This window comes from Triturus cristatus, chromosome 7 (genome assembly GCF_964204655.1).
Source record: "Triturus cristatus chromosome 7, aTriCri1.1, whole genome shotgun sequence".
In the NCBI taxonomy this organism is placed as follows: Eukaryota; Metazoa; Chordata; class Amphibia; order Caudata; family Salamandridae; genus Triturus; species Triturus cristatus.
The window spans coordinates 1,797,363,713-1,797,388,179 of NC_140590.1; the positions used below are offsets into that span (position 1 = coordinate 1,797,363,713).

The 24,467-nt window shown below is 39.6% G+C and overlaps 2 protein-coding genes across 2 annotated transcripts; both read left to right on the forward strand.

The window, feature by feature from the left end:
• The first annotated feature begins 532 nt into the window (after window positions 1-532).
• Window positions 533-9,880, forward strand: LOC146813185 (olfactory receptor 1G1-like). Its single transcript, XM_085615293.1, has 3 exons — window positions 533-1,444; window positions 6,184-6,260; window positions 9,766-9,880. Exons 1-3 carry the CDS (start codon window positions 533-535, stop codon window positions 9,878-9,880), a joined length of 1,104 nt encoding a protein of 367 aa, XP_085471419.1.
• A 9,766-nt stretch (window positions 9,881-19,646) lies between these two features.
• Window positions 19,647-20,606, forward strand: LOC146813186 (olfactory receptor 1G1-like). Its single transcript, XM_085615294.1, has one exon. It carries the CDS (start codon window positions 19,647-19,649, stop codon window positions 20,604-20,606), a length of 960 nt encoding a protein of 319 aa, XP_085471420.1.
• The last annotated feature ends 3,861 nt before the right edge of the window (window positions 20,607-24,467 follow it).

A 24,467-nucleotide genomic window follows, 5' to 3' on the forward strand; every position in this document is an offset into this window, starting at 1 on the left:
GCATGCATTTGGTTTGTGTACAGTCATTACCATTGTTTCTAGTTAATCTTTGAAAGCCAATACACAACTAGCTTTGGTTGTTTAATTTTTCCATCTAAGAATAACAGTTTTCTTCTACTATGACATCACTAACTAAACCTATACTAACCTGTTTACCTAATGCGTACTTCCACAGTTGTGCCATGTATATGGAGGAAAGCGCATCTAAATAGATGTAAATGCAAGACTGTGTAAGGATAAACCCGCCTGTCCAGCTTCTGTAGATTGTGAGCTGTGATCTGCAGTTCATGCACATAGGTGAACAGGTCAAATACTGCCTATCATCATTGCACTATAAATGTAGGAAAGTAATTTGAATTAAAGATGGAAAAACAGATGATGAAACAATGCCAATGTACTATTAATTGATATACACTTGTATGACTTTTGGGGCAACCTCCTGTCCTGTGCCTTCGACCAGCAGTTACATTGACAGTGCTTGTGTTTGTTTGCAGTTGTCTTCACCATCAAGCTTTCCTGCATCTTTGGAAAAATGAAAGAAGACAACCAGAGCTCAATGAAGGACTTCCTGATTGTAGGATTTTCGGATTTTCCCCATCTCCAAGTTCCTCTTTTTGCTGCATTTTTACTGATTTACCTCTTAACTCTGATGGGAAATATTCTAATCATTGCAACAGTTTGCTCTAATTCACATCTGCACACACCCATGTATTTCTTCCTCACTAATTTGTCCTTCAATGATATCTGTTACACCTCAGTCATTTTCCCACAGATGCTGGCTCACTTCTTTCAGGAGGGCACACTGATTTCTTTTACTGAGTGCCTTGCACAAGTGTACTTTTTCATGGTCATGGTGGTTGTAGAATATCTCCTTCTCTCAGTAATGGCCTACGATAGGTATGTGGCCATCTGCCATCCCTTACATTACATGACAATCATGAACACATCTGTGTGCGTCCAGCTGGCTTTGGGAACCTGGGTATCAAGTTTCTTGATACCATCAGCACACACAGTATTATTCTCTCATCTCTCTTTCTGTGCAACCCACACAATCAACCACTTTTTCTGTGACATCACAGCCTTATTGAAGATTTCTTGTAGCAATAAAGACTCAATTGAGACCCTTACCTATTTTGTGGGTGCCCTAGTGGCTTTAACGTCCTTTTCTTTAATCATAATTTCTTATATCAACATCGCCTCATCCATCATGAAAATAAAATCTAAGGAGGGGAGGCAGAAGACCTTCTCTACATGTGTGTCACATCTCACTGTAGTGGTTTTATTCTATGGTTCTATTTTTGGTACCTATGTGCGTCCCACAACAACATATTCCATGAGAGACAATAAAATTTCCTCATTGTCTTATATTGCTGTCACCCCCCTGTGTAACCCAATTATCTATAGCCTGAAAAACACAATGTTTAAAAATGCTTTAAAGAAGACAGTGAATGCAAGACAATTTACATGTAGAACTACACGTTCACTGTTTTAGGCTGGCTAGTTCATATTGAATGAAAATAAATTAAGACCATTTGTATATATGATCTGATAAATGGGATAGATTGATGCTTGGTGAATTAATCTCAAGCATTTTACAATTACACTATACCAAGATCTCATTTTGATATTGGAACGAATATTACTGAGCATTTTAGTTTATCAAACCATTGCATAATTTTAGATATTAGCATTATCGAATGTCCTAGCAAATGAGTAAATAGCTAATTGCCAATGAAAGAAAAGAAACAATACAAACATGTATATGTCAAGAACAGTTATTAGTTGACATAAAATTAGAATACAGAATCCATTACCATTTTTAATGTACATGATTTTGCAGCATAATATTTTGAATCTGAGAAAATGTTCAGACTGAACCTTTAGACAATAGTTGTCATTGGGTTTTGCATGTTAGAACTCTTTACACTAAAAGTAAACATGTTAGCTCAGATTTACGAACACTTGGCGCTATGTGTGTATTACACAAAGTGTTTTATTGGAATTTACGTTTACCTGCAGAACTGTTGTTGCAGTAGAAATTAGCCCTACAATAATGCAAAGTAGCGCTACTTGCATCAAGGTGGAGTACAATGGGTGGTGCATAGATGTTGAGATGCAAAAACCCATGGATCTTGATGTCAACCTGTATCTTCTAAGTTTGGTAGACAGGGATCTGCATCAAAAAATGATGCCTCCTGGAGGCAGGTGTAGCACTGGAGAAAAAATGATTTTCTATAAAAATGTTCTACTTTGTTCTGAGCAGCACACATACAAATTATACAAAATATTAAAGGATGTTTTGAAATAGTCCAGTGCAAAATCTGTGCTACACATCACACACTTACTCTTGGCTATGGAGCAACAGTGTGCATGTTGCACAAGTCAAGGAAAAGGGTGCCAGTACCAGAGGAGAGAGTAAAAGTTCCACATAATAGTAAATATTGTGCTTCCCTGCACCCTGCCTTTGTTGCTGCACAGCTATTTTGTTTTCAGTGCTGCATTAATTCACTTCTTTGTACATTTGCATTATGTCTCATTGTGATAGATACAATAGAAAGGGCAGTAAGCCCAAAGGGTAGATCAAACAGATATATACCCTTTAGGAATGGTAACTAATAGATAGGTTAATGTATGAAAAGCAAAGATAAACATAAACACGCCAGTCTCTAGAAAAGTTGGTTCTGGGATTGAAGATCAAGTTAACTGCTAACTGGCAGTTTGGGATCAGGTTATCCTTCTGTATTGGGGTGCCATTTTATGTTCAGACTACTCTCCAAAGTTAGGGACTCTGTGTCCTTCATAAGAGGAGGTGATGTTCCAAAATGTCTATGCTTGATTTTAGGTGTAGTTCAGATCTTAATGCTCCTGAATTTTTCAATGTATCCCTACTTTAAACATCTTTATCCCACCACCTTCTTGGAGACTGCAATCCCATCATAAGGCCAGTTATCGTCGAAGCCTGTAGACATTGTGTCCCACATCAAAGACCCATTTGTCCCGTCCATCCCTCTGCCAGACACCACACCAGTTCGCTCTTTTTGGATTAGGGGTAGTAAAACCCCAGCAATATTTATTTGCACATAAAAAACAATGGGCCTGATTTGCAAATGTAAACTTGGACCAAAAGTTTAAGTTTAGACCTGAAGTCTAAGTTTAGACCTAAAGTCTAACTTTACTACTAGTAAAGTTAAACTTTTGGTCTGCATAGACTCTTAATGTTTGTGGATAGGGATTGATGTGCTGGACCTTAGGTCTGCCGCAGTGCGGAGTGTTTGTTTATCTATATTGTGGACCGTTTTGCACTCATCCCACAGTTATAATTTTAAGAATGTGCCTAGATTCTATGATGTCTTTACAGCAATAAAAGCGGTTCTCCCAAAAAACTCTTCTGTTTATAATAATAGATGTTATTACACACGATCATCATTTAATTGACCCATGACGTAGAGCCCATTGAGAAGAATTAGAATATACCTGCTACTCCCGGAAATTCCAGTCAGTTTCCTGTATTGATTTATTTTTTAGATTTCGTTCTTTGAAATATTCTGGCTTGTAAATGGGGGCCAATTCATTTTCAGAACATTTTCTGGTCAAGCTAGAAATAGAAATAGAGGATGGTAGGAGGAGAAGGTCCAGGTGGCAGATGGATTGACTCCTCCTTTCAAATCAACAATAGGTATCTGACACAAGAAAATGGATACTAGATTTGTTTAAGGTCAATGAGGGTACAGCGGATCTCTTTTTGGTGTGGGGGGCTTTCAAATTCGGTGGCAAGTTGGTGGCCTACATGGCTGCACAGTCTAAAAATGGGGGGACTCACATACTGAACTCCAGTTGGCAGTTGATACTGCCTTGCTGCAGAAGAGTTAAGAGAGTAATTTCTCCTACAAGAAATTAACAGTTCCCCAACATTTCAGCAGTGAGTCTATGAAGAGAGCCAAATGGTAGGCAAACCCCTGGCCTGTTCTGCTAAGGTCAAACAGGAAGCAGCATTAATTACTGAAGTGTTAGAGCCTAGCACAAGAGTCCCGGTGACTGACAAGGAAAAGATTGCCCAAGTTTTTCTGCAGCACTATGATCAGTTATATTCTACTAAAGCCCTAGAGATATTAATTCATACAGACCGATCAGTCTACTTAACTCAGACTAAAATATTTTATGAAAATCTGGGCACAGCGCTTTACTGCTCTGGCTCAAAAAATGATCCATAAGGACCGGACAGGGTTTGTTGCAGGGAGGTTAATGTCCACAAATACAGGGTTTGTAGTACAGGCACTTGAATGTTTTAATACTAATCAAACTTTATCTTCCATTGTGATGGCCAATGCAGATGAAGCGTTTGATGTGGTGCATTGGGATGCTCTCTTCTAAGGTCTGGGCAGATATGAGATTACCCCCCAGGGTTATAAAAAGGCTTTGCAATATTTATCAAGAGACACAGGCACAGGTTTTTATTAATTCCAACCTGGCTGGGATAGTCTATGTTAACTGTGGGACTCTTTCCGTTAACTGTGCCCTCTTTTCCCCGTGCTCTTTACTTTTTTTATTGAACCCATGGCCACCAGAATTCGCAACAATATCGAGATAAAATCACCAATGTCAGAAGCTGTATGCGGACAACATTATTCTCTATTTTAGCCTGGGAAGACAGAATAGAGATCTAACATTAGCCGAATTTGCACAATTTGAATTAATTGGAGGGTATAAAATTAATTACAATAAGACTGAGGTTTTAACAATTAATACCTCAAATGATTTTCTTCCCGACAATTTGACACGACAAGCCCTCACTTCTAATCCAATCCAATATTTAGGGATTTACTTACTAGTCAATATATTGAAATTTACAAATTGAACTAGGAAGCCATGCGACAAAAAATTAAAAGCTGCTAGAGGAGTGGTCATTAGTACCACTCACATTGATAGGCCATGTGGCTCTTATAATAATGTCTGTTTTACCTTTACTCCTCTTTCTATTTACCAATGTCCCTCTAAAAATTAATATGATCTATTTTAAAGAGTTGGAAATGATTTTTAGAAAATTGGTTTGGAATAAGAAGGGACCGAGGGTAAAACTCTCAGTGCTCTAACTTGACATCAATCAGGGTGGGCTTGTACTTCCTCAAGTACGTACATATTATGAAGGAGCCTTTTTAGATCTAATATCCAGTTTACTTGACTGCAAGGGATCTGTTGATAATTTATTTTTGGATAAAATGGTGCAGGAAGCTGGTTTGCAGATTCTGGTATTTCTGAGAACTGCCAAACTTCCCCCAAAAAATGAGGTATAAGACCTTGCAGGAATACACTTGCAGACTCCATACTTCTTATTCAAAGCAGGCTTGATCCACAGGGGTCTATTACTTAAAACTAATTGAATGTAAGAGCTTGGGCGTCCAAATTAGGAGTACCCATCTAGGGTCCTGGAAAACCTGGGGATCTAAAGAGTTGTGGCCTTTTTTAGTGGGCGGCAGAAGTATTACTTAGCAAGAGGTCCAAGCGAGGTGTGGAGACTGGAGTAAGCCTCTTTTCTTGCAATATATCCAGATTTCACATCGATTAAGTAAGTGCAGTCCTCCATCAAGTTCTGGCCCAAATCCATTTGTGACTGCTCTACTCAGAGCAAAGCTAAGAGGGGTGGGTAATTGGTATTTTTTATACGGTCCCAAGGGGAGCGAATAATGGTTAACAAATTCCTTAAAAAGGTGACCCAGGAGACACAGTGTGTGTTTTCAAATCGCGACTGGCAAGCCATTTCACAGATAGGCCGTAAGTATTTTAAAAGAATGGCTTTCTTGTCACGTTGGATGGTGTATTATACCCCCAAAGCTCTCCATAAGATACGCCCGGAAATAGAAGATAGATGTTTCCGTTGCCAGATGCTAGGTGAGGGAGGCCGGCTCCATATTTTTTTTTACCTGCCCAAAGTTAGGTTATTTTTGGGAATGGATCTTTTCAGCTCTAAGCTGGGGTGTACAAAAAAGACTGGATTCTTCGGTAGATATTGCACTTTTTGGTTTTGCTAGTTAGGAACAAAACCTTGCAATGTCGAGAGAGGAGGAGGTATTTATAGAAATGTCCTCCCTTTTGGCGCATTCTTTGATACTTCAGAATTGGAGGTCCTCCAAAATACTGATTTATTCGAATGGTTCAATAAAGTGATACACACTATGAACTTTGAAGAAACATATGCCGGGTCTGGTGGCTCAGTGGACTAATGCGTCTGCTGCAGGGGCCTGTGTTCGACCTCATGGTCACAGGTTCAAATCCCAGTGAGTCCACTCAGCCTTTCATCCATCTGAGGTCGATAAAATGAGTACTATTGAGTTGGGTAACAATAAACATCTGTTATTCAGTGCCAAGATACCCGTAGTGGTGAACGTGCGCTTTACAAATACATGTGTTATGTTATGCTAAGATAGTAGTTATCAATAACGTTTAATGCTGTATGGAAATATGTGGAGAGGCTAGAGATCTTAAAAGTAGGGTCAAACAAAAAAAAAAAAAGATTTGCACAGTAGCACTGCACTTGAATAACTTTAGAGTTTGAAAGTAGTGTAGGCAGGTCTGCCTGGAAGATTAATCTCTAGCATCATGTTTAGATGGTTGATTGGCATATTGCATTTTATGGAAAGATCTACTCATAGGAGCGATTGTGAACTCTATTGAAATAATACATATTTGTTAAATATTGCAGGCAGCACTTTATACATCTTTGTTCTGTCTAAATTAATAAGTATACAAGGATGCTCAATTATCAAAGAAGCATATGCTAAGAGAGCAGGTGATAATATATATTTTTTAATTCTGTATGAAAAAAAATATGGAGAAGCTATAGTTTTTCTCGGTAAAGTAGGGCCGAACAAAAAATGGCACTTTAGCACTGCAGTTTAGTAACTTTAGGGTTGAAAGGCACTGTAGTAAATTGCGCTGGCTGCATTCTGGCAAGTTTACCTGTGGAAAGTTCTACTCATACAAGCCAATGTTAATTTCATTGAAATGATTCATATTTGTTAACTATTGCATGCAGCACTTTATACATGTTTGTTCTGCCTAACTTAATATGTATACAAGGATGCTTATTTATCATATTAGTTGCATTAAGTCTCTGTATTCTCTGTGTTTCTGCTGAATATAAAAATTAAGTAAACAGACAGACACAACAAACATTCTTCAATTTTTCTTTCTTTAAATCAATAAAAGTGGTTCTCCCAAAAACGCTCTTGTGTTTTACTTTCTTTTTTTTGGGGGGGGTGGGTTGTAAAATTGTGGGGAATTAAACTTAAAAAATATGGGCATCAGAACTTGAAGTGTAAAGGAAAAAAATGTTTCTTCTGCTGGCATCAAGGGTTACACCCCTTGCAGTGGCCTGTTGTTTCCCTGCGACAAGCACTTTCGAGCAGTTGCTGCAGTATATCACCATATGCTGGTATGCAGACTTTCAGAAGGTCCTGCAGGTGATGCAGACACCTTTTCTTCTATACACTTTTCTGCTTCACATGAGACAGTGTCCTGAATGCCACACCCATATGTGTTAACTCATGACAGAAGTACAGCTTGAGTACTTTTTGAAGTACCCCTGATGAATTGTTTGTTGCAGCAATTACAGGTTTCAATCTAAGCTGACACTCTTTTCTCTCTCCCACATAACAGACTTATTGGGTCCCTATGTGTCTCTTCGTTCCCTCCTTCAATCTCCTCTCCAGATGCCATTTTTTAGTGTGATAAAATTCCCCAAAATTCGGAACGATCTGAAGAAAAAACAGGAGGGACCAGCCCAAGATGTGAACACACCCAAGTACTAATCCCCAATGAGATTGAAAAGGTAGGAACTTCCTTGAAATTGAATAACACAGCAATTTCAACTAATAAGATGTCTGTCATAATTGTCATAGGTATAGCTGTACCATTTTCAGGCACAGTGGCTTGGCAACACCAAAATACTTCACACAAAAAAACACAAGGCATCCTCATTAATGGTCCCCACGAAAAACTCAGTCTTTCATACATAACATTTAAAAATGTTATACCTGTCCCTCTGCACTTTCACAGGACATGCAACAGAAATTTGAACCCTCATGGCACTCCCACGAAACCCATCCTATCTATGGATCCTGCAGGAGCACTATTATACCTGTCGAAAATCTTAAAACAATAATAAAATAATTACCGCAATTATGTTGAGAAATTAAAAGACCCAACTGAAAATTCACTGGAAAAACTAAAGAGAAGACATATCATACTTAGCTATGCTAATAAGATTTAACTTTAAATGAACAAACATCTCACTTGCTACATGACGCTATACTTAGATATGCTATAACAATAATGTTACAAAAACAGAACTTCACTGAAAATAACTATGGTTTAGGTCTAGTTATATTTAGATTCAGAAAAAAAGACCTTAACTTACCTTAAAAAATATGGTAAATGACTATTAAAAAACAAAGTTATAGTTAGATATGTTTCAAAGACTTTACTTCACATAAAAAAACACTGAAAGTCACTAAAACAACTCAAAGGTTAAAGTAATGTTTGAGTTAGGTTGAAAAAAGACATGAACTTAATATGAAAACCACTAGACATTCACTGATACAACCAAATGGTGAAGAGAAGCTATAGTTAGGTAACAATGTCAGTCATAACGTAATCCAGAAATCCACCTAAATTTGCCAGTTATAGCTCAGAAAGTTAACAATAACTTGCTTATAACCTCACATATTACTTCACTCATCACATGTTCAATGACATTTGAATACAAGTAGGTTGGATAATATTTTAACTGATGTCATTAGAGATGTCCCCAATGATGTCATTGAACATCTCATACGTGACATAATATTTGAGGTGCTAAGCATGCATGGTGGGGGCACAAGCTATAGTTCTCTTGCTTAACTATAACTGGTGAATTCCAGTGTTATGTATATATAACGTAAAGGTAGAGTTAAGAATAGAAAATATGTAATTTGCTATATGCAATAAGCTTTTTGATATTTTGGCATTGATGTTTTAGTAGCTAGATATTCCCTACTCAATATTTTGGACTACTGCCAAAGCTAGACCAGGTACTGCTAGATTTAATCCCTCACCAATCGCAGAACACCTTTGGCAGAGTTTCTGACCTTAAATGTCTCACTTCAAACCTCAATAAAAAAGCTTGAGAGTTTATGAAATAGTCTGTGTTCTCTATCTTTATCCCTATCTAAAAAGAATCTAAGAAAAAAATGAACAATTTAAAGAGACAGAAGTGCATTGCTTATCTGTGGGACACCTCAGGCGATTCTTTAGATACAATTACAGATAGAGAAAAATTATCAAAGGTAGTTATTATATCAAATTTCCTATGATCCCTACTTAAAGTTTTTGGAAGCCAAGTGTGGATGTTCATCATGGGGGAAGTACAGCCAAACACATATACATGCCTCTCTACTCACAATAGGCAAACCCCTCAGGGATTACTTCATTCACTGGGAGACAGGGATAGAGATTCTGCTTTCTAATGAAGTAGGTGGAGACTTGAAAGTAAGTTTTTGTCAAACCAGATTTATATCTTATTGGCTCCAAAATCTCTGAATCAATCAGTTGTATCAAAGTAGTGAAGAGCATTGCTTCAAATTATGGCACCCCATGTTGCTTTACTTGGCAATCAAGCAGGAACCATATTGACTTTGATCTTGCATGCTGTTTCCCTTCAAAAATTGAGACATGATAATTATTTCCAATTCTCGTTAAGCATATTTGCTTTGTGGACATTTTTTGTTCTAGGATTGAAGATTTGAGAGCTGGAATAGCAACAGGACCAGTAAATGACCCTCTGCAAAATAGCACCTTTTGCGTGAGTTGGGTAGAGATATGGAGAAGACAGAGATGGCAAAGGTAGCAGCAGCTTCTCAGCTCAGGCATATACATAGACCTAAGCCAATTTTATATTTATATGCGGGACGGGGTTTGAGGCAATGTATCTGTAAAACAAATGAATACATTTGGGAATCTCAGTAGAATACAGTAGAACTAAAACAATTTTAAAACAGGAGGGTTTTCACTATTATACCCACAGCGTAATCTTCAGCCATGCCTAATTTTAACAAGAAATACAGCCACTTCCTGTGAGAGTGATGGCTGAAAAGCCAACTCAGAGATAATATCTTACTATGAGCTAAGGCCCTAAAGACTTGGAGAAGATTATTTCATCTACACCTTGTCTGAGAAGAATGTGCTAGGATTCTTTGCAACCCTAACTAAGACACTTTTGAGCAATTTATTTTTTGAACGAAAGTTAACATCCTGTTGAATCTCCCAGAGTTATGCAAAGTAACCCAGAAAGTAGGAAGGCTGGAAATAAACATAAGGGAACCTGGTCAATATATGTTGAACAATTTAGCATATAACAATTATAATGAAACATGTTCCCAAACCACCACTCAAATAGTATATCTTTTAGGGTCAGAAGCATAGACTTTGATATTTTGACCCAGGGGCCAGTTCTGAAACATTTAGGTCAAACCCTATTGTAGGCACACTTATCATCTGCTTATACAATATGTGTGGCTTTCACTATCTCTCACAAAACAACACCAAGGTGGCTAGGTTTGCTATGGCATTGGTAGATTCGAATACCTTTACTAGTTGGGAGGTTAAGCATCAATTTAAATATGCTTCACTTTAATTCCTTGCTCTACTAATAATAATGGAATGGGGTAAATGGATATTGTCCTTGCTTTGAAGAAACAAGGAATTAGTCTGAGGAGGAGCATCAAGGTGCCTCAGGCTTTAACGATTGCTGATGGGATGTTTATTCAACTTACTAACACTTGGACCAGGTTACTAAGGGCAAAGAAGGGTCTTAGTTTACCCAAAAAGAGTTTAGGGCAGATGTACTAAATGTGTTAGCGCATGCAAATACTTTGAATCAAATTTTAAAACCAGAAAATTGTTCATGGCAATGTATAAAACCTACTTTAGGATTCAGTAAAGTTTTACCAATTCCTAAAATGAGTTTGCACATGGATACTTACTATGTATTTGCAAACGGCATGTTTTGGGGATTCCTTACAAATCGCTGATTTGCAACAAACCTCTGAAAAGTTACCCTACTAATAGTGTGGGCTGATTGCAAAAGGGAAGTCTCCTCTTTGGACCTTTTCTCTTATGTGAATTGTGAAACACATTTCTGAGAGAGTACTCAATGGCCCAGGGGGCCACTGAAACATCTCAGAGTTTTTTTTTTTTTAAAGAACATTTTCTTTTAAATCAGCTCTGTTTCCCTGAAGGAGAATAGACTGTGTTTGAAATTAGGTCCCTTATCGGCAGAGGTTTGCACCCTGTCTAACTAGGGACCACAACTCTAGTCAGGATAAGCCGGATATACAACCTAAATTAACCTGTGCTCACTTTTCGGTAGCTTCACATAAAGCAGTCAGGCATACCTTAAGAGGAAATTTGTAAAGTATCTGTTCACACTCTAATCACAGTAACACAGGGAAAACACTGCAAAAAGATTCCACACCACTTTAGGAAGATAGAGAACATTTAACTTTATCTGAGTAAAACAAGAAAAAAACAACAATCCAATAAGTAGAAGTTGAGATATGAATTTTGAAAGATAAAACCCAAAACAGGTGCTTAAAAGTTAATATTGTTGAAAGGTTACTTGAGGTCACGCTAGACTGGGGTAAATCTAAAGTTCAGGCAGGAGGTGATGGAGGGCAGACCGGCTACAGGGCCCATGTACCTTGCAGGGGTGTCTTCAGATCGGTGCTGCAACGTAATCGGTGCTGGATCAGCGGTGCATCATTGTCAAGTCTCTCAGTCGGGACCTGTGTCAACATTGAATGGCCACAGCGTCAGAGGGCATTGCAGCAGTTTTATTTATTTTATTTGTGGGTTTGTATAGCGCTAGAATCGACTCCAACTGGAGTATCTCTGCGCTTTCTGGAGCCGGTAGAAACAGAGGAATAATAGGAGCTAGATCTCGTTTCTGAACAACACAGTCTTCAGGAGTTTCCTGAAAGTGAGATGTTCTTTGCACTGTCTCAGATGAAGAGGAAGTCTATTCCATAGGGTAGGGCCTACGATAGATAACGCTTTACCACCGTGTCTAGATTTCTTTGCACGGGGAATCACCAGAAGAAGACAGTTACTGGACCTAAGTGAACGACTTGGAACATAAGGAACAAATTTGTTCTGAAGATAAATAGGTCCTTGTCCATTTAAACATTTATGGATCAAGCAGCATAACTTGAACTTAGATCTCTGGCGAATGGAGAGCCAGTGCAGTTTCTCCAGAAGAGGTTTGGACGCAGTTCTTGGAGGAACATTAAGGACAAGACGAGCCGCGGTGTTTTGAATGACCTGAAGCTTGGCCAGCACATTTTCGTTGGCAAAAAGCAACAGGCCATTGCAGTAGTCAATTCGACTCAGAACCAATGTCTGGACCAGAGTTCGTCTGAAAGAGTCCGGTAGTAAGGGAAAGACTCTGCGTAGCAGGCCAATCGTATGGAAACAAATTCCAGCAGTATGGTTAGCATGCTGTCCAAATGACAAGTCTTGATCCATCCGAATCCCTAAACTCTTCACAACCTGTTTGGGTTCTGGGGCTACTCCCAAATCGGGGGGCCACCAATCAGGGGTCCACAATAGTTTGGCTTCTCCAAACAGCATTAGTTCCGTCTTACTGACATTGCATTGCAGGAAGTTGGAAGACATCCAATTAGCCACCGCCTTCATGCCCGCAGAAAAGGAGTTTTTAATTTCTGCGGACATGGTCTTGAAAGGGAAGAGGAGCTGCGTGTCATCAGCATAGGATACTGGAATGAATCCATAGCTGCGCATCACTCTTGCCAGGGGTGCCACGTAGATGTTAAATAAGGTAGGGCTTAGACAAGAGCCCTGTGGCACCCCTTTCGATATCTCCACCTCCGCTGATCGGTACGTGTCCATGATCACTCTCTGGGAGCGCCCTGATAGGAAGCTCTTTAGCCAATCAAGGGCTTTATCCTCAATACCAGCGTTCGACAACCGGTCAATAAGAATGGTATGGGACACGGTGTCGAACGCTGCTGAAAGATCTAAAAGAACTAGGATTACTGAGAAACCCTTGTCCTGATACATATGTAAGTCGTCTGTAACAGACAGCAAGGTAGACTCTGTGCTGTGTTTCGGCCTGAACCCTGATTGTGAATAGTCCAGGCCGCCAACAAGTTCGATATGATTGGACAGATGACCATTAACATATTTTTCGATCAGTTTCCCTAAGAATGGTAAAAGGGATATGGGCCTGAGATTTGTTAGATCGGACCATGGGATAGTAGTATTCTTCCTAATAGGCCTGATAAGAGCACGTTTCCACTCTCTTGGGACAGTGCCTGAGCCCAGAGAGAGATTCACCAACCTTTGGATCATGGGGCACAACTCGTCAGTCAGGACATGCATAATCCTGGCTGGGATGATATCGTCAGGGCTACCACTTTTAATCCGTGATACTAGTGCAGATGTCTCTTGTAAAGAAATGGGTGGAAAAAAGCTTAACATAAATTTATTCAGATTGGGGTCAGCATCTATTCCCAAGGGTGCCATATCTGTGGTCAGTTTGTTATTGGTGCAAACTATTTTGTCGTAGATAGTATCTATCTTATTCGTAAAAAAGCAAGAGATGTCGTCACACAGCTGTTGGGATGCAAGGTCCGAAGATTCACAAGCTGCAGGTTTAACAAAGGATTGTAGAACTTGGTACAAAATCCTTGAAGAGTTTCCTGCAGCTGTGATTTGCGATGCAATGTGAGTCTTGCGGGCAACACGAATGGCTTTGTGGTATATAGATAGTGAGTCCCAATATTTATTTTTGTCCTCGATCAAGTGAGAGGTTCTCCATCTCTTTTCAAGTTTCCTGGCATGCAATTTTAACGTTCTAAGGTGATCAGTAAACCAAATTTCTTGTTTATTTGTGAGTCTGGGTTTAAATTGTTTAAAAGGGGCAATCTTGTCAATAGTATCCACAATAGCTTTTTCACAATTTTTCACGGCCGTATCAATATTTTCATTAGGAACAGAAGGTGGACAATAAAAATTATTTTTAAAAGTGGTATTGGTAATTTTGTGCCACTGTCTACGTGTCCTCGGTAACTGTTTAGTTCGAGAAGAGATGCGTTTCGGGTGGGGAGTAAGGAATTCCACAACATAGTGGTCTGTCCAGTTGACCTGCCTTGCTGGTGGACAAGAGACCAGCATAAAATTAGAAAATACCAGGTCAAGGGTATGGCCTGCCTGATGTGTGGGCCCAGAGTTGCGTTTCATAAGGCCCAATGAGGACAGGTCAAGAAGTAGGGATTGGGCCTCACAACAATCCGACTTATCACAGTGTACATTAAAGTCTCCGACTAAAATAAACTCGCTGTCACTATTGACATATGGGGCAAGTAGCTCAATCAATAAGCTAGAGAAATTATTGTACGATCCAGGGGGTCGATATACTAATGCACCCCTTTGAGTGTCATTAGATGGCAGTATTATTTTAAAAATTATTAATTCAATTTCTGGGGAACTTATTTCATCTAAAACCGATATACCAATTTCCTGTTTATGTACAATTGCAATCCCCCCACCAATTTTAGTGGGGCGATCCAGCCTCACTATTTTATAGTCACTAGGGACTCCCAAGGTTATGGCAGGAGTGGAATGTGGTTTCAACCACGTTTCTGTGAGGTAGCATAAATCTGGTTGTTTGGAAGAGATTAGGTCCCAAACTTCAGCACTGTGTTTCGGGAGCGACCTAATGTTGCACAGGATGTTTTTCTTCCCAGAAAGAGTATGGTTGTTCTGCGTTGATTTTTACAGACCCAGGTGCAAAATCCACTTCTGACGACCAGGACTAGAGGGGGGCACCTCAGGCATGGGTAGGACCACAGGTGCCTGAAGCATTAGTAGATTTAGGGCCTCATGTAGGAAGCCTAATACCAGTCGGTAACGGCCGATTTTCGGTAAATATACCTTTACCGACCGGTATTTAGGCTTTTGAGATGTAGGGGGATCATTTCATGATTCGGTATTTACCGAATTGGTAAAATTACCGAAACGGTAATTTTACCGATTCGGTAAATACCGAATCATGAATTGAGATGTAGGGGGAGTGTGTGGTGGGTGTGGGGATTCGTTATTTACCACCAACGAAAGGTTGGTGGTAAATGACGAATATGTGTAAAAAAACATTTTTGTGCACGTTTAAGTGTGCAATGTGGCAGACATACATGCCCTTAGGGCATGTATGTGCGCCACATGTGCACACATGGCCGATTCAGGGGTGCAACAGGGTGTCAATGTGACACCCTGCCACCCTTGCATGTGCTCCCCCCATTACCGAATCGGTATTTACCAATTCGGTAATGAGGCATACCTTCCCATCAATGGGAAGGTATGCCTCATTACCGAATCGGTAAATACCGATTCGGTAATTACCGAATTTCTACGAATCGGTAATTTTTACCAATTGAATACCTACATACGAGTTACCACTTCTTAAATACCGAATCGGTAAAGTTCGGTATTTAAGAAGTGGAAACTTGTATGCTACCTACATATGGCCCATAGTCTTTTAGAAAACAGAAGGCAAGCAAGTCCTTGGAGAAACTGGGGTTCAAGGATGTAGAGAACAAGTCCACTCCTTCTCACTCCCAGGCAATAAGCAGCAGGCAGCAGGCCAACACAGAAAAGTAGGTTGCAAAGTGGCAGTCCCTTCTATAGTACTGGAATTAGCAGGCAGCAAACCAACACAGTACTGTAGTTAGCAATGTGGCAGTTGTTCCTACAGCACAGCAGTTCTTCTCCCTGGCAGAATGTCCTTGGTTCCAGTAAAGTTCTTATTTGGTGGTGTCAGGGGTCAGTACGTATAACCAGTTGTACCTTCGAAGTGGGTGAGACTTCAAAGAGGCCATTGAAGATCACAAAGTATCAGCTCTTTGTGTTGAGACAGGCACAGCCCTATTGGGGTGCACGTGTCAGCTTCTAACTCAGGAAGGGCAATCAGCCTGGTGATTAGAAATCAGGATGCAAATGTAACACCTTAGTCCCTTTGTGTAAGAATGTCGGGAGGAAATGGGCAAAGCTCAGCTGTCACCCAACCAAGACATGTATTCGAAGATAGGTAGATGCTAGAATCCTTCCTTCCAAATAGCTTTCTGATTATATCTCAACTTTTTTGAGGTGAAAGTGGCTAAAATACAGCAGTCTCTATCCGCCCCATCCATTATAAAGCCACAAAGGCTAGTAGTACCACACTCTTCATATTTTCTTTGAAGGGTTAAAAGCAGACTGTCCTGAGATGTAAATTGGGCTGCCCAGTGACTCCTGGCTTTTCGCACCACTTGCACTGGTTGTGGCTATCATCATCTTGGTTCTAAATGAGATGTTTAACACCTGATTATCAACTGCCATGGATTACAAACAACAGACAACAGTATTAAAACTGTTGAAATAAACCTCAGCAGACCTGCCTTACCCAGAAAACCTCGGGCCTATTACTGTACTTCCAGCTACCTCTAACATTCTTGAAAAGCTAGTCAAGGCTCAGCTATCTGAGTACATAGATCATCATGGTTTGCTGCACCTATCTCAATCCGGCTTTGGGCCATGGCATAACACTGAAATAGCACTGTTAAAGTTGAATTCATTCATCAAGTCCTTTTTTGATCAATTGTAAACCACAGCTTTGATTCTTCTTGATCTGTCAGTGGTGCTTGATATGGTTTCCCATCATACACTTTGTCAGCAGCTGCAATAGATTCAATCTTCCTCTTGAATAGAGAGAAATATGTATTGCTTGAACCTTTGATGTTAGCACCAAAAGCACTTAATAATTTGTGCAGCATTGATCTTCACTAAGTCCTAAGCTTGTTAATGTGCATTCTACCCTGTTAGCATCCATTACTGAATTCTACTGCATACAAGGAATCTTGTAGGCCACTAATACCCAGCTTACCACTTTCCTCGGCAAGGAGACAGGAGTAGTCGATCTTGCCATCTCGCCATGAAGAGCTTCCTGCTCCATGTTGTTGAGTCAATGAGGAAGAGTTGCTTGAAGTGCAACTCAGTCTAAACAGAGGTGCTATTGTTTGTACAGGATACTTAGGGTTGGTCCATTGATTGGTGGCCAGAAGAACTAAGTCTGGTAAACAAACCTACGATAGTAATTATAAATCTGGGGGTACAATTTGACAACAAATTGTCTTTCAGCCCCCAGATTGATGATCTGGGTCCTGAGGAAGACCTTCAAGATCCTCTCCATGGAAACACAGAAAACAACTGTTTTACACAACAATAATCTCAATGATCCACTATGAGAATGCTTTGTATTTAGAGTTCCAAACTGCTTGGTTGATTGACTACAGATAGTGCATAATAAGGCTGCCTGGTTAATCTTACTGATTTTAAATAGTTACACCGGGTGAACGTAAAGAAAGGATTCTCATCAAAGAATTGTCAATAGCCCACTGAGCCTTTTACAAGACCACCACCAAGCATCTTGGCAACGGGCTTAGCCATTACCAACCTGGAAGATGTTCAGATGCTCTTTTATTTACAACACCCAGTGTCAGACGGCCACTTATGGTGGCTGTCCGTTTTCTCATTCGGCATCCTAGGCCAGGAATGAGCTTCATCTTTCATTGCATTAAATGGCCAATAATAATCATTTCAGATCACAACTTAAGACATGGCTGTTTAATGATTATGGTTCAACTGGATTAGTGCCTTGCAGTCTGTTTCTCAGACTGAGATGTCCTCTGGGGCAGCTGAGCACTACATATGTTTGATATAATTTGATTGACTTAATTGTGAGAACAGAAATTCCTTTTATCTGCATCATCATTGATCTTGGGCCGTGTGCGATTTTGACTGTTTTATTAGCTACAAATACATTTCTATTTCATGAGAATATAGTATCCATCAAGTTTCAATGCAGCTACCTGTGTGGTTATAAATGTGTTTGAGTCCTGCAAGCATAACAGATCAGGACAGAATCATTGATACAAAGCTGAGAGCCTATTTAGTTGCACTTGCAGTGTGTGAAGTGAACTAATTTCACCTAAAGGACTGTATCATGATGGACTTTGCAGCTTTTTGTATAGCTGAGTCCATGCTTTTATGCACCTTCAGTGTGTAAAGATATTTCACCTCAGGAGCCTATCATAATAGGTAATGGTGCTCAGCGCAGAGCTGAGTACCTGTTTGTTTCTGCCGACCGGAGGGAAATTGAATTTACTTCACCCAACATTTCTTGGCATGGTAAGAATGAGCAAGGTGTTCCCTTTTCTACTTCTGAGCTGTACTGTTTTCAATAATGCATGCAGATAAATATTGAGGTAAATGAATTGACTTTACGCACTACAGGCTCAAAAAACAGATGCTCGGCCGTGCTCCATGATATCATATGGACCATGCTTTACTTATTTATACTATTACAATAAGGGCAATATTTACCAATGAGTTGCATCGCTCTGGGGCACAAAGGCGATGCAACTCATAGGTTAAGTGTATTAAGACATGCAAATCCCTCTTGCATGTCACTAAGTGGCTTGTTAAATTCAAAGTAACGCAACTGAGCTTAAATTGCTGCACTGCATTCTACAGCACACCTAGAAAGAGGAAAATGCCTCATGGGATTGTTTTTGTGCAGGAAGGTGTCCCTTCCTGCGCAAACATAATCCTGCGTACACTGCATACACCCTTGCACTAATCATGCTAGGCTCAGGGTCAGTGTGCAGGAATTGCCGTATTGTGTTAAATACAGCACATTTCTTCCATTTCCCTATCATTCAGAGCAGCAAGGTGGCTTGCTGCCCTGCACTGAATGACTTTTCTATGCATATGCCCCTGAGTTTTACTTATTAAGAGTTTTGTTTGAGTCTTAGCATATATATCACTTTCTCTGACAAATATATACGTCTAAAATTGTTGTGAACTATGACAAAGTACATTCCTTTATGAAGTAAATTTGCTTCACATTTTGTAGATGTGTGGGTTTCCCATTAAAGTTTCTCTGACTCAACAACACGCAGAACATGTTCTTGATTTTGTAAACATATTTCATATTGTGCTATAAACTTTACTGTCTTTTTCTTCCTATGCATGCATTTGGTTTGTGCACAGTCATTACCATTGTTTCTAGTTAATCTTTGAAAGCCAATACTCAACTAGCTTTGGTTGTTTAATTTTTCCATCTAAGAATAACAGTTTTCTTCTACTACGACATCACTAACTAAACCTATACTAACCTGTTTACCTAATGCGTACTGCCACAGTTGTGCCATGTATATGGAGGAAAACGCATCTAAATATATGTAAATGCAAGACTGTGTAAGGATAAACCCGCCTGTCCAGCTTCTGTAGATTGTGAGCTGTGATCTGCAGTTCATGCACATAGGTGAACAGGTCAAATACTGCCTATCATCATTGCACTATAAATGTAGGAAAGTAATTTGAATTAAAGATGGAAAAACAGATGATGAAACAATGCCAATGTTCTATTTATTGATATACACTTGAATGACTTTTGGGGCAACCTCCTGTCCTGTGCCTTCGACCAGCAGTTACATTGACAGTGCTTGTGTTTGTTTGCAGTTGTCTTCACCATCAAGCTTTCCTGCATCTTTGGAAAAATGAAAGAAGACAACCGGAGCTCAATGAAGGACTTCCTGATTGTAGGATTTTCAGATTTTCCCCATCTCCAAGTTCCTCTTTTTGCTGCATTTTTACTGATTTACCTCTTAACTCTGATGGGAAATATTCTAATCATTGCAACAGTTTGCTCTAATTCACATCTGCACACACCCATGTATTTCTTCCTCACTAATTTGTCCTTCAATGATATCTGTTACACCTCAGTCATTTTCCCACAGATGCTGGCTCACTTCTTTCAGGAGGGCACACGGGTTTCTTTTACTGAGTGCCTTGTTCAAGTGTACTTTTTCATGGTCATGGTGGTTGTAGAATATCTCCTTCTCTCAGTAATGGCCTACGATAGGTATGTGGCCATCTGCCATCCCTTACATTACATGACAATCTTGAACACATCTGTGTGCGTCCAGCTGGCTTTGGGAACCTGGGTATCAAGTTTCTTGATACCATCAGCACACACAGTATTATTCTCTCATCTCTCTTTCTGTGCAACCCACACAATCAACCACTTTTTCTGTGACATCACAGCCTTATTGAAGATTTCTTGTAGCAATAAAGACTCAATTGAGACCCTTACCTATTTTGTGGGTGCCCTAGTGGCTTTAACGTCCTTTTCTTTAATCATAATTTCTTATATCAACATCGCCGCATCCATCATGAAAATAAAATCTAAGGAGGGGAGGCAGAAGACCTTCTCTACATGTGTGTCACATCTCACTGTAGTGGTTTTATTCTATGGTTCTATTTTTGGTACCTACGTGCGTCCCACAACAACATATTCCATGAGAGACAATAAAATTTCCTCATTGTCTTATATTGCTGTCACCCCCCTGTGTAACCCAATTATCTATAGCCTGAAAAACACAATGTTTAAAAATGCTTTAAAGAAGACAGTGAATGCAAGACAATTTACATGTAGAACTACACGTTCACTGTTTTAGGCTGCCTAGTTCATATTGAATGAAAATAAATTAAGACCATTTGTATATATGATCTGATAAATAAGATAGATTGATGCTTGGTGAACTAATCTCAAGTATTTTACAATTACACTATACCAAGACCTCATTTTGATATTGGAACGAATATTACTGAGCATTTTAGTTTATCAAACCATTGCATAATTTTAGATATTAGCATTATTGAATGTCCTAGCAAATGAGTAAATAGCTAATTGCCAATGAAAGAAAAGAAACAATACAAACATGTATATGTCAAGAACAGTTATTAGTTGACATAAAATTAGAATACAGAATCCATTACCATTTTTAATGTACATGATTTTGCAGCATAATATCTTGAATCTGATTAAATGTTCAGACTGAACCTTTAGACAATAGTTGTCATTGGGTTTTGCATGTTAGAACTCTTTACACTAAAAGTAAACATGTTAGCTCAGATTTACGAACACTTGGCGCTATGTGTGTATTACACAAAGTGTTTTATTGGGATTTACGTTTACCTGCAGAACTGTTGTTGCAGTAGAAATTAGCCCTACAATAATGCAAAGTAGCGCTACTTGCATCAAGGTGGAGTACAATGGGTGGTGCATAGATGTTGAGATGCAAACACCCATGGATCTTGATGTCAACCTGTATCTCCTAAGTTTGGTAGACAGGGATCTGCATCAAAAAATGATGCCTCCTGGAGGCAGGTGTAGCACTGGAGAAAAAATTATTTTCTATAAAAAGTTTCTACTTTGTTCTGAGCAGCACACATACAAATTATACAAAATATTAAAGGATGTTTTGAAATAGTCCAGTGCAAAATCTGTGCTACACATCACACACTTACTCTTGGCTATGTAGCAACAGTGTGCATGTTGCACAAGTCAAGCAAAAGGGTGCCAGTACCAGAGGAGAGAGTAACAGTTCCACATAATAGTAAATATTGTGCTTCCCTTCACCCTGCCTTTGTTGCTGCACAGCTATTTTGTTTTCAGTGTTGCATTAATTCACTTCTTTGTACATTTGCATTATGTCTCATTGTGATAAATACAATAGAAAGGGCAGTAAGCCGAAAGTGTAGATCAAACAGATATATACCCTTTAGGAATGGTAACTAATAGATAGGTTAATGTATGAAAAGCAAAGATAATCATAAACGCGCCAGTCTTTAGAAAAGTTGGTTCTGGGATTGAAGATCAAGTTAACTGCTAACTGACAGTTTGGGATCAGGTTATCCTTCTGTATTGGGGTGCCATTTTATATTCAGACTACTCTCCAAAGTTAGGGACTCTGGGTCCTTCATAAGAGGAGGTGATGTTCCAAAATGTCTATGCTTGATTTTAGGTGTAGTTCAGATCTTAATGCTCCTGAAATTTTCAATTTGTCCCTACTTTAAACATCTTTATCCCATCACCTTCTTGGAGACTGCAATCCCATCATAAGGCCAGTTATCGTCGAAGCCTCTAGACATTGTGTCCCACATCAAAGACCCATTTGTCCCGTCCATCCCTCTGCCAGACACCACACCAGTTCGCTCTTTTTGGATTAGGGGTAGTAAAACCCCAGCAATATTTATTTGCACATAAAAAACAATGGGCCTGATTTGCAAATGTAAACTTGGACCAAAAGTTTAAGTTTAGACCTGAAGTCTAAGTTTAGACCTAAAGTCTAACTTTACTACTAGTAAAGTTAAACTTTTGGTCTGCTCAGCCTCTTAATGTTTGTGGATAGGGATTGATGTGCTGGACCTTAGGTCAGCCGCTGTGCGGAGTGATGGTTTATCTATATTGTGGACCGTTTTGCACTCATCCCACAGTTATAATTTTAAGAATGTGCCTAGATTCTATGATGGCCGCCGAACTTATTTGGTACGAGTGTTTCAAAGAGGCCAGTGATTCAGGGGCATCTAATATTGTTAGCCTCAAAACTCTGTTTTTAAGACTAGAATGGCTAAAGAAGCAAGATTTAAGCTGTTGGTGGGATGGGGTTACCTTCCAACAATATATGGGCATTCGAAAATATATGGGCATTCAAAAATATATGGGCATTCGAAAAATACCCAGAGGGCCAAGAATTCTAATTGTCCCCACCTTCGAAGACTTAAGCAAAGATTTATTGAAGGAATGGGAAGGTAATTTAGAGGGAGCATCACATACTATGATGCAAATCTTAGTGAGACATGCCATGTAAAAAGGGAAGAAGCTTCAGGGAGAGATAGAAGCAATAGAGAAGGAAATCAAAGATCTGATGGAAAAAAAGCATACTATTCTGAAAAGATTATGGATAACCACCAGGTTTATCTTAAGGAGAAAAAGCTAAGAAAGTTCAAAAGAGATGATAGGGACTTACACCTTCGCAAAAATATTTGACAGTTTCCGAGCTGCTATACATTTATTTCACTCATTTAAAGAAATTGTTGAATACTCTTCTTGATACTTGAAGCCCTGATGAAGTTCCTTTGGTCAAAGGAATGTAATGCTTTGGCTGATGGCCACGTTTACTTCTATTACAAATAAAGGTAACTAATGGACTTATACATAGGATTCTGACTTCATTCCTGGTGCACCTTCCATCTCTAAAGAATTTGCCTATTCTGGATACCAGTGGCGCTCAGCAGCGGCAAGTGCCGGAAGCTGATGCACAGGACTCTTAATGTTTGTGGATAAGGATTGATGTGCTGAACCTTAGGCAAAAATAAATTCTACATTTCATGATTATACACAGGAACCCAGTTATTTTACATCTTTACATACACATGTTGTTCTCTAACCTTAACGGAGACGCTAAAACATTAATTTCCTAACCTTCTCTGAAAATGTGTTCCTGCATATTGGAAAATCTGCCTTCGAGTCAGATCATGACTTTTCCCAGTGACTCCTGCTCAGAAACCTCCCCTTCCCAGTTAAAAAGTATCCCCTCCAAGGTAACGTCTGTGCAGGGGTCCATCTGCCCACTAGGATACCTACCTCGGGTACCCCCTACACCCAACATATTCCCCCGAGTGTCCTGTGTTAGCTTTGCAGCCATTGCGCCTGTGCGGGTGGCTGGCTAAAAGTACCAGAAGCCAGTGACCGCTCCTAACCCCCCCCCACCCCTGCAACCTCAAATTGACTCCCTGCCAGCATCACTTGGAGGGGGCCCATGACATAGCTGTTAAGATGATCTAAAAAGAAAAAGGGGGATGTCTCTTATGGACCCGAACAGTCCCCCCAATCATCACCTCACCTGCCAAGCCATACAAATCCATAAATATGACAAGGTAAATATGGTGCAAAGAAAAACTCAGCTAGTGTGATATTAACAAGGCAGAAGACAAGCACAAGGTAAATCAACCACAATATATCAAAGCTTCTTCCAACTTTGCCCCCTTGCAGGATCCCTTGCCAAACCTTTCCCACCCTAAAGTCGCAAGGGATGAATTATAAAGGGATGGTGTGCGGGGAAAACAAAGTCTTTGCCTACCTGGGAGTGAGACTTCGCTCGTAGTGCAAGGCCCTGATGAACCGCCATATACACTGCTACCCCAAGTTCAGGGAGCCTCTTCCAAATGCTGTTTGGCATTGCTAAACTATGGCTTTTATTAGTCACCCCACTATCAATGCAAAGAAAACATGTCCATGTCTAAGATTTGCACTAATCTCAGTATGAGGATTGTGAAAAACAGATTTAGTATTTGACTCAAATGTTTTGTTAACTTATCAAAGATTTACTTTCAGTATTATTCTAGACTGAGGTATGTGGCAAACATGTGTAATCTGTTGGCTGGCTACCCACTTGCTGCCAATTGTGGATTTTGTCTGAGCTGGTGTAATAAAAAAGTCAAAAGATTATTTTAATGCTGGATTCTGTCTTACA